The sequence below is a fragment of the Ceratotherium simum genome, chromosome 23, assembly GCF_057802395.1.
Source record: "Ceratotherium simum simum isolate JZ-2026a chromosome 23, ASM5780239v1, whole genome shotgun sequence".
In the NCBI taxonomy this organism is placed as follows: Eukaryota; Metazoa; Chordata; class Mammalia; order Perissodactyla; family Rhinocerotidae; genus Ceratotherium; species Ceratotherium simum.
In genome coordinates this window covers 34216968-34234152 of record NC_141922.1, presented here as the reverse complement: position 1 = coordinate 34234152, position 17185 = coordinate 34216968, and the positions used below count along the sequence as shown (strand labels likewise).

At 35.1% G+C, this 17185-nt stretch overlaps 1 protein-coding gene across 2 annotated transcripts in view; it reads left to right on the top strand.

The window, feature by feature from the left end:
* Positions 1 to 17185, top strand: part of ZFPM2 (zinc finger protein, FOG family member 2) — a 444555-nt gene that overhangs the window by 104347 nt on the left and 323023 nt on the right. For both annotated transcript variants that reach the window (XM_014788109.2, XM_004431248.3), the window contains one exon: positions 12455 to 12556. In XM_014788109.2, coding sequence (XP_014643595.1) covers positions 12455 to 12556 — 102 coding nt within the window. The remainder of the gene's footprint in view (positions 1 to 12454; positions 12557 to 17185) is intronic.

Genomic DNA, 17185 nt, shown 5'->3' with positions numbered 1-17185 from the left:
GAGAATGGAATATATATAAGGAGTGGAGAAGATGTTAAGTCTGGGCTGATTAAGGAAGCAGTATATTCATTCTCAAGCTTCCTTATAGTGATGTGCATCATTCTAGTACAGAAACCATTCACCAGCATGTACCTGCCTCATTTAATCCTTGTGTCCTGTGCTCCTGTATCCTGTCCTAGTGGCCGACTACCAAAAGGAATACCAAAATACAGTAACTCATAATGAGAAACAATTCTAGAAAAATATAGAGTGATACTGAAAAAGAAAATGGACGGGGAAAATAGCTTATATCCTACAGAAGACCAAATTTAGATATCTTCTCTATAGTATTGGCGGTTGTGTTGGGGAACTTTTAAGGAGGCCCTAAAAAAATCAGATCATTAATAAAAAGAATGATGTTTTAAAATTTATGTAGAATGCATATCTTTACATTTAACATTGCAAAATAAATACTAGATCTACTCATTCACCTTTTTATTTAGTAATTGTTTAATTAGATATTTATATATCAAATGATAGACCTAGGACAGTTCAATATAGTGTAGTGTAGCTTCAAAATTCCTCACTTATACAGACTCCTTCCAAGGCCCTGCACCTAATTTTGTAAATATAACTTTGATTTCTTCTTTTTAAGGAAGGCCTCCCAAATTGTATGTGCTTCAGGCCCCACAAAGCCAGAATCAACCCCTGCTAGTACCTTCAGTAAATATGAGTGATCTCGTAGGAGACAGCAATGAACAAGAATGTTAAACTTGGTTTCAGCTTCCTAATTTTTAGAAAACCTTAAATAAGATCCCTAAAATGTCTTGATATTTATAATAGATATCTGAATTTCAAATCTATTATCGTTATAGAATAAGTTACCCTGAGCCAAAAGAGACCACAGCTACTCACAGATACTCATGAAAGCACTATGTTAGAAATTAAAGCAGAGAGGGGAAAAAATTCTCCATTTCTGAAAATCTAGATGATGCTATGGATACTATCTGTATTTTTCCTTTGTTATCACCAGCAGCCAAGGACCTCTTCCTGGCCCTGAGGGAGGAGGTGCTATGGGAAGACCTTGTGGTAAAAAGAGCCTGAATGGGTCTCATGATAATATACTTGGGACTGTCCCTGGTGGTGGAAGCTAGATAGGGATCTGAGTTTGGAGAAGGCTGATGTGACCTAGAATACTTTTTTTTTCATAGATATGAAAACTTCATTAGGATTAGATTCAGCTGTAAGAATAGGCTCTTGTGGAAGCTGCCACAAGACTTTCCCACTTACATCCCATTGCCCAGAGCTTAGTCTTACGGAGTGGGCCACCTCGCTAAAAGGGAGGCTGGGAAATGTGGTCTTTATTACCACGGGGCCACGTGCCCAACTCTAAATTCTGTCACTATGGAGAGTTTTCAGCTTATGCAAAGAACATAGTTTTTATTTGTCTTTTCTTGATTATTGGGATAATTAATGACTCAAAGCATGGTGGCAGTCAGTCCATTCTGCATGCATGCTTTATCCAATCTAATAGGTATTTATTGAACACCTACTATATCAGACTTTGTGCTGTGAATACCATATGAGTAAACACAGGGAAGATCCTGGCTACCCTGGAATTTACATTATAGTGTGGAGGCAGACAACAAAATAATCACACTAGTGGTGCAGCGTGCTTTGGCCTAATGAAGAAGGTCAGAGAATGTGTTCTTAAGAATCTGACACTTGAGCTGGCATCTAATGCTGACGAGGCATTAATTAGGTAAAAAAAAAAAAAAAAAAATTAGGTAAAAAGAAGTAATAGGTGGGGCCAGTGCAGTGGCATAGTGGTTGGGTTTACACCGCTTTGGCGGCTTGGGGTTTGCAGGTTCGGATCCTGGGCGCAGACCTATGTACCGCATATCAAGCCATGCTGTGGCAGGCAGGCATCCCACATGTAGGGGAGAGGAAGATGGGCGTGGATGTTGGTCCAAGGCCAATCTTCCTCAGCAAAAAGAGGAGGATTGGCGGATGTTAGCTCAGGGCTAATCTTACTCACCAAAAAAAAAAAAAAAAAAAAAAAGTAATAGGGTTCCAGGTAGAGGGAACAGCATGTGGTTGGTAAGAGCCTAGTGAGCATGCAAAGAGAGTAATGGGAACTGCGGTGTGAGCTGACCCTGGAGAGAGAGGGATGGGCCAGACAGATCAGGAAGGACAACGATCATAGGGTGAAGGACAGGCAATACTGAGAGGAAGCATAAGAGAGGAAGAGAAATATGTTGAAAGCTCAAGCACTAAATGCAAATCTGAGCTTCAAGCCACAGTAGAGAGAGAATGGAAGAGTAAGATATAAGTCCAATGGTCAAGCAGCAGCAAAAACAGGGTTTATCAGGAGAAATAACTGTTATCCTCTATTTGGGAGCCCTGAGAGTCATTCATCATGAGGGCGTTTGAACTAGTGTTGTGTAAAGGGCATTCAGATATGCACCAAAGTCTTTGTTAGTTGCTGTCTCAGAATATGCATTCTCCATTGGCCTTAGAATTTCGGATGTGTGGCTTAAGTAAAGTCTATTTATAACGACTAAGTTATATTATGTAATGGAACACTATGGTAATCAGTGATTGCTTATAATTTCTCAAATGGATTATGAGAGAGGAGTCTCCTCTTGAGTGAATTATTTTGTTAAAAAGGAAACAATAAACAATAAGATTATATAGAAAGCAATGTTCAAATATCATTACCTTCTCAAATTGGTTGGATCTTTCTGTGTCAATTAGGTTGGCTTGTTGGGGAGACAGTTTCCGAGATGGTAAAATTTGACTTTACTTTTTGTTGTTGTTGATGATGATGACGATTTCCTAAAGTGAAAGCTGGGTTTGAAGCTTGAAGACTGAGGTCAGCAAACTGAAGGGATAGTGGTTTCTTGATGGAAGAACAGTTCTGTGAATAGGTAAATTACAGTTCAGAGAATTCTCATTTACAGACTACCAGGCATTACTTTCTCTCTTCTTTGGAACAACAAGTGCCTGAATTGTGTAGAATCTTCCTCTGAATGGAATATGGTTGTTACAGTGAGGGGTTTTGATGGAAGGGGGGTGGGGAGGAGTGGGAGAAGGGGAAGATATAATAAGAAAAAGTATTTAAATGTAAACTTTAGAATACGTATTTTAGAAACATCTTTTAGAGTAGGACGTCTGTCTTCTCCTACATTTGCTTATATATTTGACTCTTTCAAGCGCTCATTGAGAGAAATGATGAGGGGTAAAAATTCTTGAATGATACACTGCTGAGAATTTGTCTTGTTTTATCTCCTGTGGAAATTTCTCTGATGCTTCAAATCTTCAGTGAACTTAAACTTTGAGAAAAACCCCTTTTACGTAGAGGATGATATTGACATCAGGGATAAATGTTCAGTACTGTAGAAAGAATTTACAAATCACTGTTCTTTCTTCATAAATTATCAATACTTTGTGATTTTTATATAATAGAGTTACCATAAACATTAGTATTTTCAATAATTGTCCCTTACTACCTATAATGAAATGGGACAGATTACAATCTCTATTGAATATAGAGATTGAGATTTTGTTTTTTTATTTTCTAATAACAGACTTAGCCCTTAGACCACTATCATTAACTGTTTAAGGATTGTTTCCTCATGTAGGGTCTGAAAATTTATAATCAAATAAATGTGGATTCTATTCTTTTGATCTGTTTTATTGTTCATATTCTGGGATATGAAAAAGGCTATTTTCAAAATAATGACATATTAGATAAAGAAAACTCAAATAAGTTACAAGGAAATCACATGCATATTTGCAAATAATTGTCTACTGAATACAACTATCCAGAGCATGGCAAACCCTACATTTTCTCAGACATTTTAGTAAGTTAAAGGGAGACTTGAGTCAGACACCATTATAGGGATCCACAGAATTGTGGACCTATTCTTTTCAAATAGTTGAATTTCCTTTTAGGTATTAGCAAAAAGGGGTAACAATTGCATGTTTTTATTTTTGTGTCTGGAGATAGAACCATGTCTATAATTTGGCAACGCAGAGGTAATTTAATATGACGCTTTTGTTTAGATAATCTGTAACCAAACAGTTGTTTTAAGCCAAACAATATTGTGAGGCTGTTAGGCAAAGCAAACACAAACTGAGTCTTAAACGTCCTCGCCCTTCAATATGAGCTGCAGTTTTCTGTTTTTGACTGTTACAGTCCTTTAACCAAAGCTATCTTGTCTGATGATAAAACCATAAGTGTATGAAGCTCACACATTTTTCATCTCTTTTATGACCTTATCTTTCATGAGCGGCTTCTGTGAAAGTATCCTAACTATAGGAAGCACCTGGAAAACATATGTGATATCTATTCTCTGATAAGCAGTTGTGAACAAGAAAGTAGATCTGTCACTTCTGAACTGTTCATTGTTAAAAAATACTTTGATGATTTAGCTGATTGCAAAATACGTTCTAGGGATGACTAACAGCTGCAGTAACACTTCTAGTCAAGAAAGTTCAATAGTTATATTGTACAAGAATTTCTATAAGAGGTTGATATTGATAGGAACTACATGGATTAAAAGAGCAGGGTTGAGAAAGGCTGTTTGCTTGCATGACTGCTTTCAAACACTGCTGCTGTTTTGTGCTGAAAAAGTGACTGTCTCAGAATGTGGCAAATGTTTAATTTCTACAGGAATGTTTCACTTTCGGTGAAAAGATATTTGTGTTTTTGAAATTATTTTTGCCTGGCGAGTGGAGCCACTGCTTTTACCACCTTGCCAACAATACCTAATATGGAATTGAGAGATTCTGTTTCATGTGTTCCAAAGACTATATTCTAGTGCATTTCCCTGTGTCATTTGTGCTGTGTATTATATTGCTCAATAACACCTTCAATTTCCTCCTATAGGGCTCTCATTGATTCTGAAAACTAGACTAAGAAAAATGGAAGGGCCCACAAAATATGTATGATATCTTTTAAAAGAGCAACAAAAGAGTTTAATCTTGCAGTGGAAAACCATTAACTCCATAGCTATAATTTTAGAAATATTGTAGATTTTGTTACTGCTTGACATTTATTCCATTTTATCATTTTATGAATTGGTCTCTGGATATATATAGTGGTTATCCCATTAAATGTGTTTGTGCTTTGCTAAAAAGACACTGAAATTTCTATTTAAAAGTATGTGAATAAAGAATTTAGCAAGATGTCAAATGCATTTCTAGATCTTTCTATAATTCTCTTTCTAGCATCCTTTTCTCTCTTCCTTTCCTCTACGTAACCAACAAAGCTTTGGAACCTATATCTTAACAAACTTGTCATTATTATCGTGGCTATTAATTATTCATGACATTTTTCATAAGCTACTTTAGACTGCTGATTTCAAACATATAAGAATCAAAAATGCATAGAAGTAAAAAAAAAAGGTCAATAAAGTAATTTCCATTTAAATCAAGAAGTTGAATTAATATCAAAATAAAGTTCTATTTATAAATTTTCCATGAGAATAAATATATTGATAGGAAAAAAGCAAGTCTCTATTGTGAGGTAAAAAATAGTGTTTCTTAAAAGTAATTCAAAGATTTCATATTTGATTAAATTATTTTAATCAATTCATTTCAGTAATAAAAAGATTAAAAATGAATTAGGTAAAAAACATTACCATAAAAATGAGAGCCAGTTTCCTGAGATAAACTTAGAAGATGAAGGATCTAAAAGTTGAAACAAGACATATTTTAGTTATTAAATAGAAATAATGTACTGAAAGCAAGTAATTAGCAATTGTGATGATTTTGCAGTAGGTTATGGTAAAAAGAATGAAACCAAAATCTAATTTTCTAACTGGTCAGTGAGCAATGATTATTGATTAAGCATCTGTGTGTAGTGGTTTTTACTAAGTTCTGAGTAATAAAGAGTACACCTTAGAAAAAACAATGCTTATAAAGATTAAATCTATTAAACATTTCATTTTAATATGTAAGCATAATGAAGAAACAAAGCTTGTATATGATGAAGAGAAAGCAGATATCAGATCACATCCTACTATCTTTATTGTTTGATATCCAGCGGACTTTGACTGTAACATCCTAATAGGTTTGGGAGTATGGTCTTTGGAATCAGACTGACTTGGGATCGATTGGGCCAAGTCTCTGCCACTTTCTAGCAGTGTGTCTGGGCATCTTCTCACATGCCTGCCTCTTGGTTTACTCTTCTGGATTAAGAGATACTAATGCACGGCAGCGTTGTTGATGTGATGTTCATAAAGTGCTGACTGGTGCTTAAGAAACAGTAGCCATGTTTAGGTTTAACATAGAATCTGAGCTTGAAGACATGATCTTTGCCTTATTCATCTTTATGATTTCAGTAGTTGGCATATAGCAGATATTGGAATTAATATAAATTTAATTGTGACCCGTTTTGTTTTCTACATCCAAGTGTATCATTTTATGTGACATTCTTATGTTTCTGGTCATCTTTCCCTTTTTTGCCTTCTTTCTTTAAGAAAACATGATTAAATAATCAGGCAAGGACTTTATTCTTCTCTCTTGGAATTTATTTTTAATAATGTGATATATATTGCACATTTACCTAGTTTCATAAATAGCTTAAAATAGTTGCAAAATGTAATTTCTTTTGAGCTGTTAATTGTGTACAATCAACTATTTTTATAGTGCTTCTTTAAGTAGGTACTCTGCAATATTTATTTTCAGTAGTTCTAATTATATGTGCTGCAAAGTGAAACAAATTAGAGCAAATCATTCCGTGAATCAAGATTATCAATACTGAGTACTGCTTTAGATGTTGGCACAAGTTGAAATCTAAGCTCCACAGTTCTGATTTGGCAGTTGTGACATTTAACAAAAGTATTTTATTATATGAAATTACTAGTTCAATCAAGCCCTTAATAGGCCCAATTATAATATTTTCACTTCGAGCGATTTACCAAATTTCTCTGTGCATCATGTGTCTGCTGAGATTTGTAGTTATCCTGCCATTTTATTTTCCTAGTAGATATTGGCTGAGAATGGTCATGGGTAAATTTGGCCTATACTGAATGAAAGAAAGGACTTCATTCAGTTAACCATCATACAGTAGGGTATTTCTCAAACTGTTTCTCTTTAGCATCTTAAAACTTCGTCTGGATCCTACTCTTGTATCATTGAAATGTCTTTAGTTTCACTACCTTCAAGCTGCCACGCTTCCTGCACAATATGTTAATTACTATAATCTTTTTCATATGGGATTCTTTGGGGAGATGGCTCTCATTTTTAATCTGAAAAATGGTTTTCAATCGTGGAACCTCAATACACGAAACCTACAGACTTCAGTTTCATCTAAGATCATGTCTCCAAAACATCATATATTTTCTTGGTTCCTTCCTCCAGGAAGCTTCCACAGGACCACGTCTGGGTTAGGTGTCATGCCTGTGTGCTCCTTTCACATCATGGACTGCTTCCTTCAAAGAATTCATCACATTAGGGTGCAGTCTATTGATTTGTCTCTGCACTGGTTAAGTTATAGGAAGGAAGGAACCATCTTCGTTTTGCATTCTTAGTGCTCAGCACAGTGCCTGGGACTCAAAAAGTAGTATTTTAATCAATTAGTAACGAGTAGTTTATATCACCTCTGCTCAATAAAGATGAACATTTATAGATTCAACTGAATTCTTTAAACTTCTAAATTTTGTGATTGCTCTCCAAGATCGTCTTCCAAACATACTTCTTTCTCACTGTATTTCTTATTATTTTTCCTTCCAAGTATGTAATTTGCCTAATAAAATATTTCAAAGTAGATTTAACTATAGTCTCACAAAAATTTGAGGCAAGAATGGCTGAGACATGAGTCAGAGTGTTGTTATGGAATGAGTAAGGGAGAACTCAAAGACCAGAGGTCTGACCAGGTGTGTTCATGGAAACTGTTGATTACTGTATTTGTGTCACGTGATCATATCCGTCCACCACTGAAATACCTCTAATGCTCTCACTGCCTTCAGTATGAAGGTAGAACTCCAAAATTAATTATAATAGGTTCTCCATGGTCCATGTCATTTCATGCTTCTGGTCTCTGAATTTCTGTATCTTATGTGTTCTCATTTGGAATTATTCATGGACTGCTTTGATTGTAGGTTTTTTTATCAGTGGTTACCTCTCTTATGCATATTGCCTATCTCCTAACTAGATTATATGGTCCTTAAAAGAAAGTAATTTTTTTCTTTTTCATATATCTCATTCTATCTTCAAAAATATGCATTATAAATGTTAACGACTGATTGAATTTTATATGGCACCACATGTTTCCAACAATTAAAGTGTAATAGTAAAATTCAGATAGATTTACTCCTTTGTGTGAACATAAGGATGATACAGTTAATATCTGAATATAAATTAACTTCCCTAAGCGGTTCTGGTGAGAATTTTACTCTCTGTTCTCTGGGCCCTTGGATATGTGATTTTTAACAGCATGATCTCATACTTGCTTGTTTATGCATTGCTCTGGGATTATTATTCAGCTCTTTCAGGTGTGCATGGTTCTCTCCTCAACTGGGGGTGTGGAGAGAAAGGATGTTTTGGAAAGAGTGCTAGACTGACAGGAGACTCAAATTAATTCCTAACTTTGTACAAACTGCTGACTTTTTGTGGCCCCTATGATGCCTCCCTATGCTCCCCCGTGACCCTGCTGTCCTGCTGGTTGGGGAAAGGAGATTTACCTAAAGCTGCTTCAAAGTGTCACCCTTAGGATGACTGGGAAGCACTTATTGCAGAAGCATGAGAAGGTTGGGGGAGGCGCTTTATGCAGAAATAAATGTTGTAGCTATAAGACCATGGATAAGTTACTGACGCTCTCTGTGCATCAATTTCCTGATTAGTAAATGTGTCTAATTTGGGTTAGATGATCTCTAGAGACCCCTCTGGTGCTCAAATCCCTAGGTTTCAAGATTGATAATACATGAGAAAAGTGCTTGGAAGTAGGGGATGCTGTTTAAAAATTATAGGTTGCATTCTCTGCTCTTCACTGGTGGGGAGGACATTTTCCTTTGTAAATTCCCCTGCATTAGTGCCCTGGAGTTCCTACTCCACTCTGTAGGAATGCAATCAGAAGGTCACTCACCTAAGTTGAAAATTCTAGTGTGGATTCTAGTTCGCATGAAAAATAAGGTATTGGAGTGGTCAGTATTTCCCCAAATTGGTCAGCTATCCCTGGGTGGTACTCAAGAAGATTAAAGCGGTACACTGAAGCATTGAATCAATTGGTGAGAAAATTTTCAAGTTCCTTATGTTCTTTGTATATCAATGAGAATGTTTCAACTTTATATTACTATGACTTAAATCCCTTACTACTTGCTACTCTTCCTTTCTATTGCAAAGAAATGAGACTGGAGACTCAGAGTCTAAATAGAATTTAGCTAGAATTTAATAGTGTTATCTTTTTTTATAGTGACTCTAATTTTATAATTACCTTCTAATTTTGGCATCTGATACTGGTTTTTCATTTATAGCACTGATAAGAAGTTTCTGTTTTTTAAAAAATATGTTTATGTGAGTTATAAAAAGTGAGTCCATTTAAAGAAAGTTTAATACAGATTATTGCAAAAGTCATGACTGGCCAAAAATCATGAAAATATTATGAGAAGCTTGGGAAGACATGGAGGGTATCAGTAAGGGTCCCAGAGGAAGCTGATGACGTGGTCAATGGGTTTCACCAAAGAGGATTTGGTGAAGGGACAGTGTGCAAGGTGCGGGCAGGGTTAAGGAACCCGGAAAGGGATGGGAAGCCCCCAGGGCCTTGCAATGGTGGGAAGCTGTTTGCACTCCTGGTCTGAAGAGTCATAGGAGGGCTTGGTGGTACAAGAGCATGGGAAAAGCAGGTAGGCCACGACTCATGAGCTCTAACTGTACAACACAGCCATTACCTATAATTGGAGACCATCAAAGAGCATGGGGTTTGGGGATAAGTACCTGACCTTCTCCTCTTGCCCTCTGATCCTCTGATCTGCTGTCAGTGCCCCCACTGGCTGAATCCAACCAGAAAAGAGAGAACAAGGGCGCCCCAGTGATGTCTACAGAAGTCTACAGAAGTCAGCATCCATGGGACACAAAGCAGAGCAGAGATGGAGGAGAGTAGATTGGGGCCAGCACGAAGGGAAAATGGAGAATAACCAGCTCATGGGAGGCATCAAGGCTGTCCACCAGAGCTAACATTTTATGTTTCTAATTATGCTGATCTGCTATCTACATGGCATTAGTTGAATACTTATGTATATGCAGGGATAATATTCAAAGTATCTAACAACTGGTACAGCCTGGTGTCTGACCAGTCAGAGTAGATACATAAACCTCCTGCTGACTAGGTTTTAATCCCTTAGTTTCCAGATTAGGGAAGGTGGGGGAAGTGCTCACTAGGAAGGGGTCAGGGCAGGCAGAGTTGGCTGAGGGGCACTTGGTTAGTTCAGAGCTTGCAGTATTTCAATATATTAAAAGGCCATAGGGCCTACTTGTGTGTGCAGGCTGAGGACCAGCCCTGTTAGTATCTGAGAAGTGAGAGCAGAACTCTTCCCTGATCTCATAAGTTAATTGGTTGATGCTATCTGCAAAAAGGAGCACAGAAGGTTCAAATTCTTATCTTACTACTGAGGCTTTGTACCTTTCCTATGGCACTTGGACCTGGTCTCGCACTCTCGTTATTTGTGAACTTACTCATTTTAATGGGTTTTATACTACCGAAAAGAACTATATTTTTCCATATATATCTTACCATACCTACTACAGTTCCTCAAACATGATAGAAGCTCAATAAACATTTTCTGGAGAGAATTTCATTGCTATTCATTCTGATCATCCTGAAAGGAAGAGATAACTCAGCTTTCAAAGAGTCTTCAATTCCAGACACAGGGTTTGGTGGTGTAGGGTACGTGTTTTATTCTGTTACCCACCAGAGCCAGTGCTCCTCTGTTAAGGAAATTGAGTTCAACAGAGCTGTCACTGGGTTTCCACATTTTCTCTCTCCACCTTTATTCCACTTTTTAAAGTGATTTATTTTATGGAGCTATATATAGAAATGAATACAAAATGTATGGAGTTTAACATTCAAAACTTGTATTAACATCACATTAATATCATCTGTAGTAATAATGATTTTCTGCAAATTTTGTACTTGTAGGTTACTTTGAAAGATTTTAAGAATTTGTTGTATTTTTTTTTGTATTATCATATAAAGATTTAAGTACTATTAGAGATTTGGACAACTAGATGGAAAATAATTATTGAATACGTCAGAGAAAGATTAGATGGGCAAGCAATTTAATTTGAAAATTTTAGTATTATTAGATTCAAGGTTTAGTTGCCGTGTTTTTACTATATATTCTTTTTATTACTGACGTCACATTTTCTTGTTATTCTGTTTTCTGATCTCTATTACCTATAAGTAGGTATTACTTACTATTTTTGTGTGCACCGTGTTATAGTGGATTACTTACCTTTAAAGCAGCACATATAGTGTTACATTATCTCTTAAAATGAAAGTACTCGTAAATTAAATTTTTTACTTTTAAAATATGATTGCATTGTTAATATGTTTCTTCTTCTTTGCCATAACTATACTTTCTTTTTTTTTGCTGAGGAAGATTAGTCCTGAGCTAACATCTTTGCCAATCTTCCTCTATTTTGTATGTGGGTCACCGCCACAGCATGGCTGGCGCTGAGTGGTAGGTTGGCACCTGGGAACCAAACCTGGGCTGTCAAAGCGGAGTGCACCGAACTTAACCACCAGGCCACAGGGCCTCCCCGCCATAACTATACTTTTGCTCAAAATATATTGCATTTTTTTCTTTCTCATGTGAAAATGAAGGCATGAAATTGTGCAAACTAGCTGTACTTATTCAAGAACAAGTAAAGCTTTATAACTTCTTGCACTGTGGAGACTTGAATCACTGGCTCATCTCATATACTAATCATTTAATTATGACCTTTTTATACCCATTTTCTAAAAGAAATACAACCAAGTTTTAGCAAGCTTAAAACTAGGGGGAGGGAAGAAGAATCCTCTTCAAATTAACCTAAATTCAACGGAAAACATAAATATGTATTACTCTAAGATATTCAATTTTCTTTGCTGCATCTTGCCTTTGTAAAAATTGTAGTTTGGAAATAAGTGAGTTAAGGTTTTCTGTGTTGAAAGTACTACAAGAATTACATACTGGTTTTTTATTTTCTTCTTATATATAATATTAATAACTCCAAATGAAATTTTTATGGAAATGCTCTTTATTGTTTACAGCAGTTAACTTTATTTATTGATTACTAATGTTGATTTTATTATAAAGCCATAATAGATATCAAAATGATTAATCATAGGCATTTGTCAGTATAATGACAATATATGTAATAAATATATAATTAGATATATGCTAAGGACAGCCCTCTATGAAGATTTGAATGTCAAATAGAGAGCTTTAATTATTTCCCTTTCTCTCTGTGTGTTGGTGTTTTCCAGGCGATGATGAAGGAGTCCAGGAGACGGCAGAATCAGATGGGGACACACAGCCAGAGAAACCAGGGCAACCTGGAGTTGAGACAGATGACTGGGATGGACCAGGTAGGACAGAAAATTTTAAATTCAACCATCTGTTGCTGCTATATCAGGAATTCACTGATTTTTTCCTTAAATTTTAATTAGGTTGTAAAACTCTTACAATCTCACCTTTGATTTAAAAAAAAAAATTTATGTGTATGCTGGCTACATGAGAGGTTAAACAAACATCATTATTTAAAGAAGATTTTTATTTTTTTGATAAATAAACTGTAAAAACCAGTGTTACTCTGCTTGAGGTCTCCATCTTTGTTTTCTTTCCAATACTCATAAAGACTTAGTCAATTCTATTTTTTTTTTCTTTCAACAGAAATCTTTATGCTGTATCTACATTCAAATTAGGCATAATTTTAAAGCTTACAAACAAGTCACAAACAATAATACTCCAAAGAAATATTTTCAGTTTAGTCATGTTGCACGTCATAGATTTAACCTCAGTATGTATTTAGATGTTTAGAAAATACCAACAGATACCCCCCTTTGATTCAAGGTTTTGGCAACATTTTCATTTTTATGAATGAAAATTAAATTCACTTTTAAAGATGCTGAATTTTAATCATTTCAAGAAAAACAAAAACTGATCAAAATACTCCAAAACACCAATATAATTTTATGCAAGTATATACAGTTCATAAGAACTCTGTGGAAAAAACCTTTATATTTGGTACCAAGTAATTTATAATTGATGGTATATTTATAAATGGAGACTATTATGTCATAGGGCTTAAGGATATAAGCGAGTTGTGAAACAGTTTTAGCCATAATTTCCAAAGCAGTAACATTTTTCATTAAGAAAGATCCCTATATTTCAATCACATTTTCACCCTTGCATGACTTTGCAAATTGCACTCTGCTGTGCATGAAGAAGAGAGGAACTCCGGTGATAATTTTCTGAAACCAGCAGCTGGAAAATATAATGCAAACAAAAATGAAGATACAGTATATCTGATTATTATGATGTCATTTCTAATGTTATTCATGATACACACAAATGTTTGTATTCTGTATCCTATAGCATAATGTTACGCAAGATTTTGGATCAAAATGTATTATATTTAAAGCACCATAACACCACATTTTAAGAGTTTGAAAGAAAATGCACGCTTCTCGCGTTTTCACGTTATTGCATGCTGCTTCTGACTTCTCATTGGAGGGAAGAAGTCCCTTGCTTGAAAAGAATAAGAAAAAAAATCTTTGGAAAATTTTATTTTTTTATTGGGGATTACATTTAATTTTATAAGAGTGGGTGAACTTTATATTGTGTGGTTCTTTACTCATGGAATTAAGTATGTATATGCTATTTAGAAGAGTTTTTACATTTAAAATTAGATTAGGTGGCCTTTTGGGTATGCCTACTTGCAAAGGGCGCATTCTGGCTTCTCTCTCGATGGGGCGAACTTGGAGGGGGCAGGTTTTCCTCTTTGCTCAAGTCTGGGCCCCACAATGTTCCCCGTGACTTGGGAGTAAGTAAGCAAATTCACGGGGCAGTGAATTACTAAACACATCATGCATACCCAGTGCAGCCTTTTTCAGGAAGATTTTCCAGAAATAAAGTTGCATTATTAGCTTAAAAAAAAAAAAGAGGAGACGCAAGGTAAATAATGATGCTGTCATTCAGGATGAGATTTTTTACTTTTGATTTAAATTTATTTTATGTATCCGATTTAATGAAATTTTTATTTAGTTATGGTGAAAATGTTTATACTCTTTTCTGTGGCATGTATGAGTATGTAAAAACTTGAAAGGAAAAATGTATGTCTCTAAGCAGGTAGGACTATGAGAAAGGTCTTTCTTTGTACATTGTAAAATTGGTAACATATTTTTCCCTACAGGTATTTAGCAAAAAAGGAGGGGTTTTATTATTTTGAAACCCCTTGAATTAATGAGGTGGATTCATAACCAAAGAATATCTGTTGGATATTTATTTTTTAAAGTAGAATATTCATCAGTTTCTGTCAATCAGAAGAAAGTATAGGGAATGTTTTTGTACTTTTGCTATTGCATGAATAGAAATTACATCAATATTTTTACCCCATTTTTTGTTATTCACAAAACATTATTGGTACTTTCCAGCTGTATTAAGGAGAGAAAATTGTTCAGGTTTTAGTGACAGCTTCAAAACATGTTAGAAACTGAGCTCTGGATTTTAAGAGTTTAGCTTCAAATCTAGATTTGCCATTCACTTGCTGGGTGATTTTTGGCAAGTTGCTTAATCTCTCTGTGCTTATATTCTCATTTGTAAAATGTAGAAAATAGTATTAATACATCTTAGGGATTTTGTGAGGATTAAATCAGATCATACACATAAAATGCTAATTATCATTCTTATGGCGTTGGCATTGTTGAGTCTTGAAGCAGAACCTTTAAAAATTTTTCTCAGCATTTTTTAAAGCCCAGTAGTATATCTGATACAACAAAGGGTAAGCTTTTGTAACCCTGAACTCTGGTTTTGAATTTCACCACAAATGATTGGTTAAGACATGAGGTAATGAGCTAGCTGTGATTTCAAGGTCTCCTAATTTTAAAGCCCTCCCACCCAGTCCTGATAGTCACCCTAAGATAGGCGGTTTCTCTAAAAATAGAACAGAATCAAAGGACAAGGAAATTATCTAAAGAATTTGAGGCATAGAGCTGACATCATTTAAGATGGATCAGCATTTATCTTATTTTTAAAAGAGTTTGATTGAAGACAACTCCACAACCTTTCTTGATGGCTCAATTCAATAATGAATCAACTCCTGTCTGGAGTGTTCTATTTTTATCAAATGCAAATTCCACAGTGCAAAGTTTCTTTCCTTATTTGTTATTCAACTAAAAGGTACATTTAGTAATTGCTCACACCTTTGTTAACTCTTATGATTAGGTGGCACCTAAACAATCTTTAGGAAAATTATCTTATGTTTGCAAACATTTCTAAGGTGAAATTCTTTAATGTTTAAATATTTGTGACTCTTATTTAAATATTCTTCAGGTTCCTATGAATCTCTCACTGTTTGAATGGAGAGCTAGACCCACACAAAGCCAGTAAAGTTCAGGCAGATGTAAAAGTCATTACCTCATTATTTCAGTATTTCACACCTCTATTTTTGTTTCATTTTTCTTTCTCGATCTTAAAAAAATTTACCGTGACACTACCTTGCTTGGAATCTAATTCATATGATACTTGTTATCCACCCTTCTTCCTTTTTATCTGTATTTACCTATACTTCACTTACATCATTACTGTCTTTTTAAGTAAATACCTCTTCTTTTCTTTTCTCACCCTACAAGTACTTCAGTTCACCAATATTTGTGTAGATTTAATTACTCATTAGATAGTTATTGTGCACTAATCATTGTGAAAGGTGCTAGGGAGAAGTCCAAAGGTGTAGTATGATGCTGCCCACACTCTTTTTGATGTCATTGCTCTTCTTTAACATTCTTTAATTATTCATGTATTGTAATCAGGTCACTCATGCAATAATTAAGCGTGTCAACCTAGAAAGTAGAGCATGGTCTAAACTACAGAAGAAAATGTACAAATTTTAGAGTCAGGCAGATCTGTGTTTGAATTCACACGCTGACACTTATGGGCTTTTGACTTTGAGCATGTTAAACAACCAGTGCCTCAGTTTCCTTATTTTTAAAATGGGAAGAATAATAACTACCTTGGAACATTGTTAGGAGGATAAAATTGGAAGAGATGATGTATAGAAAGTATCTAGCACAGAGCTGGGAGTGCATGGGATTTGCTAGATGTTGATGGCCTCCCTTAGGCTAGGACCTCTCACACCGACCAACAGTTGGAATCTTGACCTTATTTTGAAAATAGTGTTTACATCTCTGGTTCTCTCTTGTATGAAAATTGTTAGAACCACAATCCATGGTCAAAGTCTGAAGTGCTGATTTGTGTATTTAGATTTAGAAGGAGACTTGAGGGAGAGAATTCAGATAAATTGTTATAAATTCATCATCTACCTCTATGAAATGAGCACCTTAAAAGTCACATCTTACATCAACTCTAAGAATGCCAACTCTCTGGCTTATGTTATTAAAAACACAGTTACTACTTTTGTACTTGGGAATAGTGAATAATTTGATTTCTCTAGTTTAATATTGAAGAAATGTAGGTCTTACCATCAGCCTTACAGCAGCTATAATTGAAATTTCTAGGAGCTCTAATAAAAGAACAAATCACATTAGTCAAATTGCACCAGCAGCATGTCCCCTCAAATAATATGTATTAATGCAAATATAAAATTTTGAGCAAGCAGTCATTTAGATTCTTTGACATGAACTTTTCAAGATAAGCTTGTACTTTTATTTAAATAAATTTTGGTATTGATATGTTAAGCACTTGGGGCATTTCAATTAAAATGAAATAGAAAATAAAACCTTGTATCGATGATTTGATGAATTAATAGAGTAAAATTAGGAATAATTTTGCATTATATATCACAGAACATCACAACTTGCTCCTAGATTGATAAGTGGAAATCTGATTTTCCATCAGACGCAAATTATTTTTGGGTAGTATAATGAGTGGAGAAAACCAAAGATATTTCTTCCATTTATATCTTGGCCCTGACACTTATCAACTGTGTGACTTTGAGTAAGTAATTAACTCGCTAAGGCCTCAGTGTCCTTGTTTATAAA